General features: G+C 38.5%; 1 protein-coding gene and 1 long non-coding RNA gene across 4 annotated transcripts in view; both read left to right on the forward strand.

The window, feature by feature from the left end:
• Window positions 1-8,889, forward strand: part of RC3H1 (ring finger and CCCH-type domains 1) — a 67,042-nt gene extending 58,153 nt beyond the window's left edge. For 2 of the 3 annotated variants that reach the window (XM_063298510.1, XM_063298508.1), the window contains one exon: window positions 1,012-8,889. In XM_063298510.1, the coding sequence (XP_063154580.1) occupies window positions 1,012-1,165 (154 nt within the window). In that variant the 3' untranslated portion in view covers window positions 1,166-8,889. The remainder of the gene's footprint in view (window positions 1-1,011) is intronic. The other variant, XM_063298509.1, reaches the window with a different exon arrangement.
• The window catches only part of LOC134493752 (uncharacterized), a 101,006-nt gene that overhangs the window by 36,578 nt on the left and 51,812 nt on the right, over window positions 1-12,616 (forward strand). The window lies entirely within an intron of this gene.

Here is a 12,616-nt window from a genome sequence, read left to right on the forward strand (position 1 = left end):
ATGCTGTAACTGGATTTGTTTCCATTCGGAAGCCGCTTTTGGACTATTTGCTTACAATGGAAAAAAATGAAGTTCTGATTTTGGATTTTGATGATTAAATGGCTTGATTTTAGAGAAATATTGTTACTAATTGTTTAGTTAATAGCAAGAGGTTAACTTTTATGTGCTTTTGCATCTGTGTTGGAGAAGGTCGGAAGTCACCTTTTTTTATGTTTTTCTGTCTATTCTTGCACTGTTTTAGTTTCTCTTGTCTCTTTTTTAGACTTGTATTCTATCTGTTCTATATTTTGTGCTTGAATCATATTCTGAAAAATTAATAAAGCTTTATGGAAAAAAAAATCTTAGCACATCTGAAGGGTATCTGCTTTGGAGGAGACAGATTACTCCTCATATGTTAGATGACAGCTAACTTGGCTACCAGAAAATGACAGTAGTTTCAACACAATTTAATCTGAAAATAGATATCTCAAAATGAAGCAAACATGAGTTGAAACCAATTCCACTGGACTTCAGCATGCATACCAATGTTAATGCATTAAAAAAAAACAAAAATAAGCATGCTGTTGCATGAAAGTCATAATGTAATAGCCACCCCACATAAGTGAGCGGCTTTTGTTATTCTCCAGAACACACAATCTGGCTTTATGGTCTAAAAAGCCAGGGCTGGAGGAACAAACTAGAAACCAGAGATTTGAATTTAGAGTTGATCTGAAGATGAAGATAATAGCCTGAGTGAATTAATCATAGGCAGGTATTATGAACATTAGATTATTCCTAATGGAGGGCAGAAGTACAGTAAAGTGATTTTTAAAAAAATATTAGTAAAGTTAGAGATGAATTTTTGGTTAGGGTTTAGGGTCATACTGATCCTGATACATACTGATTCAGAAGGCCATCTGGAACACCATAGTTCTATTTGGTGTCTTTTCTCAGTGTTACTCTTTTCTCTTTTTTCTTCACCAACCCAGTTGCCATCACTGTTTCTTTTCCTTTTTGACATTTATTATTCAGCAGTGATCTTCCAAATGGATCTGCCCCAACCCAAGAAATTATCGGCCTTCTGTCAAACAAAACAACAGCCCTGAACTTGTCAGAAGAGACCGAAGCGGGAGCAGGTGACCAGGAGACTCAGAGACCTGGAGCGACCCCCACCTCAGCGCCTTGAAGGAACAAGACTATCCCTCCACTTCTGTCGGGGGCCACCTTTTCCCGCCCTTGGGATGATGAAAGACTCTTCAGCAACAGCAAGTCTGAGACAATGTGCGCAACACCACTACTAGAAACAAACCCTGCACATAGTTCACATTAACACATTTTTTAATTAAAAAAATGAAAATTAGCAGTATCTGCAAACAACTCAAATTAAATTTGTTTTTGTTCTGTGAATGAACTTTATTTTAATAACTTTGGATGCCTTGAATGCCAGGGCTTTAAAAGAAACAGATATTATATATATATATATAAATACACACACACACAAACACACACACCTTACACAGAAACATATACTTTGTTTGATTAATTGTATGATCTAATGAGATAGGTTTTCTGTTTTATTTTGGTATTATTACATACCCAGTGTATTATTTTTTTTCTAGATATTGTTCTTTCTCCTGCCAGAACAAGCTCATTCACCACTTTTTTTTTGTGGTTTTTAAAAATGAAATAGAGAATTGAGATGGAGGAGAAACCTCTAAACTGTCCCAAATCTGTAACTCTCTTACAGAGTCTGGTCCCTCGTCATAACTTCTTGTTAATTTAAGGTTGTGAAGGATTTATTTACCAGCACATTAGCAATCAAACTTTTATTGGACACTGCAGACTTCAAGGAGTAGCAGTCATTATTCCATTTTAAAGTGAATAGAAATGTGCTGCCCTGCATTCATTATAAACTGGCTAAGAAGCATTGATTTTGGCATTGGTGTTTCATTGCATAAGTAAGCTAAAAGCAAAAGCCTCTGAACTGAATTAAAGCGGTATCTAGAAACAAGTACAGAATTACTTCAAATGGGATAAGAGGTGCAAAGGTTAGGGTAGTAAATATGGGTCTCCCAGCTGCTTTCACGTGTCTAAACTAGAATTTCTGTATCATCCTATATTCTTGAGGGAGTCGGGTACATTACATGATACTCGGATGCAAGAGAATTTTGGAACATGCCCAGGGTGAGAGCTGGTAAATTCTATTTTAGACACAATGGAAAAACATGGAACTGGATGCAGTGACACCCCGCTTCCTGTGCATTTTGCATCCATAGCTAGTAATACCATGATTGGTCAGCATTACCTTTCATGGTAAGACTGAATCTTTGAAACTCAGTTTTAGCTAGTAACAAAAATTGGCTCCCAAGGAATTAAATCACAGTGTTAATTTTAGCAAGTCTGTTACAAAAACAGCCCCCTTTGCAATGTATATGAAATGAAAAGACTTCTTATCTCTGCAAATTCAAGTTTATGACATTTCTTAAAATGCACAGATACGGTCTTACGCATGCTGTGTGCAAAGTTGACTTTTGTCCTCCTCTCTCCTTTTTACTGGCATTGAATAAGGTGCATGAAAACGAGTGGAAAACTTGGAAGAACTCTCTTGCATCCTCTCTATATGAATTGCAATTTTAAATTTCAGAATGCACTGGCTATGTAATAAGTTGAAGCATTGCTTTGGTTGGGTAAAAGCAAACATTTATTAATCTTGTTCTAGATTATTTTTCTTCCCTTAAAATCCATTAAGGTCAAAACAGCCTTTTATGTCCATTTTATTGCTAAATAAAATACATTGGGAGCATACAGGCCCCCTGTTGCCTACCAGTAGGGAGAGTCCAAATAGAAGACATTTGCAAGTACTGATTATTTAATATATTTGCCCAGTCAAGGCGTTGCATTTCTAAATTATTTCACAACCTGGCTGGCCAAAAAACTGATGCCCATATTGCCTTGGGATTTGAGCATTTTTTTAAAAACTAAAATGTGTATATGTGTACATATACACATAAGCACATGTGTGCACACATTCATGTTTGTGTGTGTTCATATGATACTTAAGAATCTTTTCTCATGATTACAGCTATTATAAAACATCTAGGACTTAGAAGCATTCTGTGTGTGTGGTGTATGTGTATGCATGTATGTGTATGTATATGTATATATGTGTATGTGTATATATGCACACACACACATATGCACACACACACCCCTATCCCTTTCCCTCTCTTTTAAATGACATTTTAACTCTCTTCTCTTTGATTTATTTAACTCTATATCAAAAATCACTCTTGTTACCAAACAACTTTCTCTTCTTTTCATACTACCACCAGTCTTTCACTCAGAAGAAAGTGGAAGAAAAACTTTTGCTTTTCTTTAAGTTCTCATTGAATGTTCTTTATGTACTTAAGAGAATCTATTATATCTTTCCTGCCTTTCCTTCTGAAGTAAACTCTAATGTCATGGCATAATGAAAGAAAGTTTGCTTATATAAATTATTTTTCTTGCCATGTCTCCAAACATAAGAAGTCTTTTCAGTGAATCGGGTGCACTATTTCTAATATCAGGCCCTCATAGAGAATATCAAGCTTCCATTTGCTTCAAAATTAGCCAGTCCCTTAAATAGTTCTGTTAAACGCATTCTCTTCCAGTGAAAATCCAATTTGGAGTAACAGAAAAATTGGCTTTCAACAAGATATGCCAAGCAGACTCATTTCCTACAGGAAGTTTTCTAGCTAAAGAGGGAAGGCTTAACGTTTTTCATACGTTTAACTATATATGTATCAAAGACATGTATGGAAGAGTTGGGATTGTAATGACAAAACCATCCCCTCTTACATTAATGCATTCATTAGACCATTTATAGCACACCTGTGCCTCTAGATACTGTATATGCATAGGCCCATATTTTGTACACATGCATATTATTCATGTTGTACATATGATTATTTTACATATGTACATGTACATATGTTCATAAAGCACTAGGTAAAAACGTGTGGAAACTGCTATTGTTATTGTTGAGAAACCTCTGCTATAAAATTAAATGCTTTGAATCTGAGCTAACGAAGAGACCTCCCATTATTTTTCTGAAGTTGTACTTTGCACACAGTGCCCTATCTAGGTTAATGCCCTTTATGCACAAGCAAACAGTTTCTGTTTAACCTTTGCAGAGCACTTTGATCTTGGCTTAGTTTCCTGTTTTCTTCTTTAGAGTCTAGAGGACAAGTTAAAGTGATGAGCACATAAAGAACTATCTGGCTTTCATAGAGAAGAATCTATAATACTGTATTCTCAGGTGTCTTTTTATAAACTAGCCTTTTCAAGTCCGTATATTAAAATCCCATAAAATTTCTATTGGGGAGCAGAATTCAGGTTGATGTGGAAACAGTGTAACTCATTGGACTTTTAAAGCCATCCACAGAAACCGTAACGTTAGCTTTACATTCTAGATTTTGACTTTCACAGGCCTGAAAAATATTTGCCTCCTGTCAGTTAGAAAAGAGGAAACAAGCCAAATACAGATGCATGTCTGTGTCATGATCATAGCTGAACTCTTAAAGCGTCCTCCACTCTTCATTTACACTGTGTTTGGGGCTATAATACATTTTCTATGAGAATTTTTTAGTAAGATTCATGATTGTGATTGGTATCTTCTATAGAATATCAATTATCACTCTCATCCAACTGTGTTATATATACTCAAAGGAATCTGCTATTTTTGAAAACATGTTTTATTTTAAACTTGGCTGGAATACAGGAATTGGATGGCATAGGTTATTCTTTATGATGGGATGCTATGGCATCATAAGCGAAACTCAGTATTGTGTACTTAAATAAAAAACTGTTTGAGAGATACTAAAATATTTAACCCCAAGCAAGTTTTATGAAGGATTTCAGGTTATTTAAAAAAAAAAATAACAAAAGCCCAGGTTTCAGAATAACAATATAATACTTAACTAAGTGCATGCAACTCTGTTCTTAGACTTCCAGATTAAATGTGTTTGGCTAATTAGGACCTGCGAGATCCATTTGAACATTGCTTTTTTTTTTAAATTTCTGCTTCTTGTCTTTACATCTCTCCTTTGTATGTCCCCATCATCCTCCCTTTTTCATGCACCGGGTAACAGCATGTTGCCTCAAAATAGAGCATTCAAATGAATTTGCGTACCCAATAACTTCTATGAAGTTGCATTTCCTTATGGTGTTATTACTCAGTGATGCATAAATGTGGTATTGCCCCTACTTGTAGGCAAATGAGGGGTCTGTATAAATATGGAAAATACCCTTTTTCACTTAAGGAGAGCCAAAGACTTGTGCTTTACTCTTGGTTTGATTGTTGTTTTTTCTTTCTTTCTATTTTCTTCTGTTCATTTTACTAGAATAGCCAGTTTGGATTGAAAATCTTTTAAGTTTTCAAACCTTACCAGTGCTAAATTGATGTAAAAACTCATGACTGTTAAGTCTTACAAAATATGCTCTGTAATTATGACTTTCAGCTCATTTCAGAAGTGCTGTGTCAAGCATCATTACATTTGCAGCCATTTATTTAATTACTTTATTTTTAAAAATGCTTGAACATTGTCCCAACACACTTTGATTTATAATCTACAAAAAGAGCTTTTAGAACAAACATTGTTTACTCTCACTGTTCCTGCTTGAAATTTTCTATTGAACTCTTACTAGAAGTAAGTATAAGGAAACTTTAAAGAAACTGGAGAGAGATTCTGTGGTAGCATCATCAATATAATGAGATTGCATAGTCTAGTTGTACATGATGTTTCCTTATATTTAGCTGTGGAAAATATGTTGCACTGTTGCTTGGAAACACAACATATTATAACCGATTTATCTGCTTTTCCAAACTTATACAGAAACCTCTCTGGATAGCAGTCCCAAAATATATCCACCATATCAGCAACATAATGTAATCAGAAAGCACTCTGTTTCATAGTTCTATTAACTCGGCAAGCATGGACTTCATTAAAGCAAATAGTCCCAGAGAGAGCCTTCTCCAGTTGTTATTCTTGCTTTCAGTATTACATCAATTATGATCTGCAGGTCTCTTCTTGAATTATATTTGCCAGGATGTCACTTAGACATTTTGCCCTGGAAGCCACAGAAGAGTATGGTGTTGATGCACCTCCGGTCTTGGACCTCTCATCTGCTTTCAAGCCTTGTTGTTATTATGAACAGGACATCTGCTTTATTGTACAGCAAGGTGGGGACAAACAGTTGAAGAACTGAATTGGAAGTCATGCAGCTGCATACTCTTCTCGCATCTCAAAATACTAAAAGGATAGGCAAAATTTTTCTCCAGGTTGTAATCTGACAATCCAGATATCCAATCCAGTTATCCAGATAACTTATCCAGATAAGTTAAGATATTTACTCTTACGTGTTTTGCTATCACGACTTGCAACATTATTTACTAATATGAGTGGGGATTTTAATAGAATTTTTTTCAAAAATTCTCACTCATACTGTTGTCAGCAGTATGGATTCATATTACATATCTTGTCTCTGAACTGATTTGGTCAGAAAGAACACTAGGTAGAAACGGAATACTTGAAGGTGTCATAATCAGTGTTGTATGGACAAAAAAACTAAGCCATAATTTGATGTGACAAGAGTGAGCCACTGTGAGCACTGAGCTTTTATGTTTTCCATTCCTCCTCTGGAGTAGCTAAGAGTTCAAAATCTTTCATTTCTGTTTTAGATTAAGAGCAGCTTGCCATGTCGTCCAAACCTGGATAAATTGTTTTGTATTTAACTTCAAAACAATTCATAAATTTGGTTTGTTTCAAACAGTGATAAGATAAGCCACAGTTTAGGTTCAGACAGTATAGCTAATCAAAAGCAGAAGTAATCTGATTTCATGTCCAGAAGAGGAATGTAAGGCATTAATCAAAACATAGCTCAGATTCATTCTCATAGCAGTAAATCATGGTTTCACATTAAATATCATCACTAAGATGACGGTACGGAATTTCCAGACCCCATACTTCAGTGTGGCACATATTACAAAACAAATAATACACAGTTGTATTATAATAATACAATAAAAAAACAGTGGCAATTATGAAGTTACAGATTGCCTTAGCCTAGACATATTCCTGTGTCGTCAAATAGTTCTTATGCAATTGTGGGACATGAATAGGATCCATTTGTATCTTTTTGTGGAGTGATGATGTAACTTTTTTTTGCTTCAGAAAGGGGATCCACTAGCACTACCCCAAAAAAGTATAAGGTAACGCTCTGAATTGGGTGCTGTTTGGAGATCACTTTAAACAAACAACTTCTCAACCACAAGAAAAAGTAGCTCCATATTTTCCTACATCTTTTGTGCAATATTCAGATTATTAAACATAAAAAAACAGATGTCTTTTTTCATCAAATCAGCCCAGAGATTGGTCTGTGTGTCACAAGAGTAAATTAGTAAGGCCATATAGGTAGGTCAAGTATAACACCAAGAAGTGCCATTCTCTTTTTCTGCAGTTTGCAGTGAGATTTCTGTGTTGTGTTGGATACAGCAGTGAACTCCCAGAATGAAATGTTATGGCTGGAACAATTGCATTTTGACTTCTGTATGAAATTTAAATTTTGAGAGCAGTGAACCTTCATTGTGTTGATAGTGTCTTGAATAGCTATAGTTACCATTCAGTGGCTGCAGAGCTTCTATTCTGGTATCTAACATTACTTGCCTGCATCTTATATATTTATGGCTGCCTGATGCTTTTTTTTTTTCACATATAAAAAGTATCTGTTCTGAAGGCATAACATACTGAAGGGGGAGAAGTCCCAAAAGAAGACACCAAAGTGCAGCCTCTCTCTGAAAGTTAACAGTACTAGGTATGCTAATGTTAAATGTATACGTATCTTTTATAAAAACAAAATCCTGTGGCATATTTGGTGTTTGCTGTAAACAAAATTTGTTTGCTTTTGTGTATGTTAAAGTAAATTCAGGCACAATTGTAAGTGGGAATGTCTTCCACACTCCCACTCCGAATGTGTGGGATGTGTGCAAGACAACCACCTCTGTGCTGTCTTGTTGTTAATGTTAGTTTGTTGTAGCAGACAATACTCACAAGTCTTTGGCATCCAAAACCAGATTGTGTAACTGGATCAGAATCCCACAGCTGGATTTGCATAAGGCACTCTTTCCAAGTTTAGCCATTCAAAGGGAGGGACAGAGGTGGGGAGCAGGATGGGGCAGACCTACTGAGAATAGTCTGTTTGGCCAGCTGTCTTGACAGCCCTCAGTTCTAGTCCTGTACAAACCCCTGAAGGGTTTCTCTGCTGTCTGTTGTGAGTTTACAATTGCCTTGCAGTCTCTGCTTGCTATGTAAGCAGCCTTGTTGCTAACCATGAACCCTTTTCCTTGAAGGCAACCTTAGTTTTTTAAATTAGTTTTCAAGGATTGGCAGTCAGCAATCTGGATTTCGCTCCTTATTTTTATTCAGCCAACTTGATATGCATTCTTCTCCCTCCTCCAGAATCTCCTGGTCATTTCCAGTTGTGGGATTTCTCTCTCTCTATGTGCATTCTTTGTGGTTTGGGGGGGGTAAGCCAAGTTTCCTTTGGTCTTTTTAGGATTGTACCAGTCTCCCCGAGACATTCTTAAGTCATTATCACCTTTTTGGGTGGAGTTCATTTTTTTTAATAACTTTTTTGACATTTTGGTGCATTTATGCTTGGGATAGAGCTCATGTAATTTACCAATCGTATTGATTGTATGTGATTGTGCCCTGCGGAGGTATATTTAACAAAAAAAAATAAAAGAAAAAGAATTAGTCTAGGGTGATGCTGGTGATAATAAAGACTCCAAGATACTAAGTAAAGGATGTGAGTGATTTTGTGAATTTGCTTAGATTTAACTGTTGGTATTATAAAATGTTTATTCCTTTTCTCGGGCCTTTGCCTTTCTTCTGGCTTGGTGTTTGATGGTGCTCTCAGGATACATTCAGAAGGGGTTTAAGTTCAAACTTAAGTATTGTTAATATTATTACTGAATATACTTTCATGAGTAAATACAGAAAATAAGGTGTCTCAGTAAAGAAGATGTATAAGATACTATTTTAGGAGTTTAGGGAGCTGACTCGGGGGAGGGGGACGTATCATTGTTTGCACAGTTCAGTGAGAGCTTTCCTGAAAAGCAATTTGCAACTACAGGTAGTCCTCGCTTAATGACAGTAATTGGGACCAGAATTTCCACCGCTAAACAATGTCATAAAGTGCAACATCATGTGACCACATAACTTAGTGGCAATCCTAGCAGTCCCCGTTGCCATCATTAAGCAAGGATTGTGGGTCGTTAAGTGAGGACCTCCTCACAACTTAGTGCTGTCTTCCAACAAGCAAGTCAGAGGGGAAGTCGCAAGCCTTGGGAACTCCCCAGCACTGGCCCTGGGATGACATCCAGGAGCTTGTGAAGGGCTGCTGCTGGACAGCTGAGCACATGGCACACCAGGAGCAGCTGCAGCTTGTCCCTATAGCTCCACACAAAGGCAGTGGCAACCTGTCCCAGCGGCAACTGGGACAGTGCTCCTTGCATGGCTCCCCTGGCTCCCCAACCTTGGCCCTGCAGACAATGCAGGACCTGAAGCCCAGAAGGCAGACCTCTGACAGGGCTACATCCCCGTTGCTGCCCAACCAGGTCTCAGTAAGACACACCTGGTCCATCCATATGCTTAGCCCTCAGCATACAGGATGATAAATGAATGTGGTCTTCTTTCAAACAGGCGAGGTATTTACCAGCAGCAGGTCTCTATTGTGTGATCAAAATACTGGGATCCAGTTAACTGTTAGCAGAAGAGCTAAGATACATATTTTTGTCAAGGCAGGGATGAGAGAATTCAGTCCCATCCTTTTTCATGTGTTCAGCAGAAAGGACAAGAACCATTATAGAACCGATTTCAGCACAGCCGGGCACCTGCTGAAAATGCCAGCATGATTCTGATGTCATGCAGAACTAGCCGAGATGTGTTCTATTTCACAGGAAAGGTGACCATCGAGATAATAGAACCATCTGAACACTGTCAGCACAAGCAAGAGGCAGATCATTTGGAAAAGCCCAGACAGCCTTATCCTTCGTTTATTGCCTTCCTTAAATCTGCTGTTGCTGCTGTGAATCCTGAGGAATGACTGCCATAACCATGCAATAGATAAGAGGAGAAAGCACAGCTGGGAGGCTTTAGTCATTCAAAACTCCTTATATTCTTCACAGAAATCAAATACATACCTATGTGTGCAACTGATGCTCTGCTTAATAAAGAGAACAAGTTGGTATGGATGTTAACATCTTAGGCCTCCTTTCTTTCCTTTATATGCTCCTTATGCTTCAATCCTCTTTCCCATAGCTTGAATGTCAAAAATAGGATAATTGCTAATCTGCAATTCTCATAGAACTGCCATTTCATAAAATTTGAAAAACCTGCCACATCTGGGAAAGCTCAGTAAAACAGTAAGTGAGAATAGGGGAAAGGGAAAAGTCATCCAAGAAATCTCACTTTATTGTAACAGCCAGGCTTGGTATCCACCCATGAGATACTGGGGCAACTGTTGGCATTTGCTACATAAATACAGTCAAGGAAGGGATAATGGCTGCAGGCCTGGCCCCTGCTGGGTTTCAGTCTAAGAAAAGCTGAACTTGGAGGTGATCTGTTGCAGGGCCAGCATGTGGCCTGAGATAGCACGATGGGTGAGGACAGCAGCAGAAGGAAAAGGGCTTCAGGCAGGGTGTCCACAGGGAGGTGAGGTCCAAATAGTCAAGAGAGCAGCCACAAGCATGTGATCTAAGCCTTGCCCTATTTTATGTGTGTTCACATGGTTAAGGCTGCCTCCTTGACTTTCTGGACCCCCCTGCAGACATCCCTGGTTGCAGGCAAGGGTGGTAGGCAGCCTCAGGGTACACTGACTAAATGAGAACTAGTTCTCAGCAGAAAGTTACAGAAAACAAATTATTTGCCTCCATTTATGACCACCTGCTGTCCAGCTCTGGTAGGCTGCCTACTTCCAGCACCATTGCTCAAGTGTGCAAACCCCAGGCGTTGCTCCTTTCAATTAGCCTCTAGCTAAATGGAAAATAGTGGAGTTTTTTTTTAAGTCCCCAGACCTTAGGCTAAATTGGGAAAGATCATAAGGATTATTGCGTTACACCTTTCTCTGGCTGGAACCAGCATGTTCAGCTACTTGGTGCTTTGCAATGAGCCCATAAGCATTGTGAGCAGGCTTCAAGAACAAATGTCTGTTTACAAGACAACCTCCAATTCTTGTGGTTCCCTTGTTTCCAGTTCCATCATCTAGGACAGTGTTTCTTGACCTCAGCAACTATAAGATCTGTAGATCTTAAAGTTGTTGAGGTTGAGAGACACTAATCTAGGAAATAAACTAATGCATGTTTAAAAATATGCACTGTCAAAGATCAAAGTCACATGAAATGGGTCAGTGGGGGGAAAGGGACAGAAAACAGAAGAATCAGGAGTCAGGCAGCACCTTTTCCAACTGGTGTATTTTATTAAAAGGCATAAGCTTTCGTGAGCTGCAGCTTTTGAGTAATTTTGTACAGTATCTGCTAAATTTTATCTCCTCTGTCTCGCTACCTCTTTCTTTGCTCCAAAGGTTTACAAGTTACTAAGTCCTGGCTTTGAGGATCCCAAACACAGTAACTTGTTGCACATAAGCTGTTCTCTCAAATCACTCCTTTGCTTGCTTGTATTCAAATAAAAATCATTTTCTTGTTACTCCCATGCTGGATTTGCAATCTATTTCCACACATTTCAAAACTGCTTGGGTTGGGTAACATCAGTGGAAAGAGGAAAACGGGGGCAATTAACATAAATGTTTCTTCTTGAGGAAAGGGAAATTTCTAGTGCTTAGCTGTTCACATTCCAGGTGAGGGGAGGCATCTCCCCATTCAAGAACAGATGATGGCAGCAGAACCACCAGCCTGGGTGACATGCTTTCACCTGGGTTGATAGTCCCATCCAAACGCCCTGGAATTCAGAGCAGAAGAGGGATAAAGGCGGCTAGTGGGGATATTGCTGATAGCTGTCCACTTCATCACTCTCCTCATGAGGAAAAAGACATACATATAGTCCTCAGTGACTGCTCATTCAGCTACTGTTCCAAGATACGATAGTGCTGAAAAAGATTTACAACTGGTCCTTGAAGTTGTGGCCATCGCAGGATCCTGCGGTCAGATGATCACCATTTGCAACCTTCACAGCCAAGAGACAGAGAGGAGGCAAGTAATCTGAAGAATGCACTCCCAACTCCTTCATGGGAAAAGCATTCCAAAATGCCATGGAGCACATTCCTGAAATGACCCATAGCCTTCACTATGGTCCGAAGCATCACACTATAGTTGCCTTCTTAATGCAAAATTTGGCACCATGGTCTTTCCAATGCAAGGGTCTGTGAAGTCCAGTTCCAGACACTCCTCTTACCTCCCACTTTCATGAAATTGGTCAGGTAACTCTGGGAAAGAGGGGAGGGAAGGATATGCCATGATAGGGCTTCTCCTGGTATCACACAAACTAGGGTAAACCAGGGTAAACCCTGAGCTACAAATATTCACTTCAATTGAAACCAAGGTTCCTAAGTAGTGCCACCATCTGGTCTCCGTGAAGGAACCTCA

Source organism: Candoia aspera, chromosome 3 (assembly GCF_035149785.1).
Source record: "Candoia aspera isolate rCanAsp1 chromosome 3, rCanAsp1.hap2, whole genome shotgun sequence".
NCBI lineage: Eukaryota > Metazoa > Chordata > Lepidosauria > Squamata > Boidae > Candoia > Candoia aspera.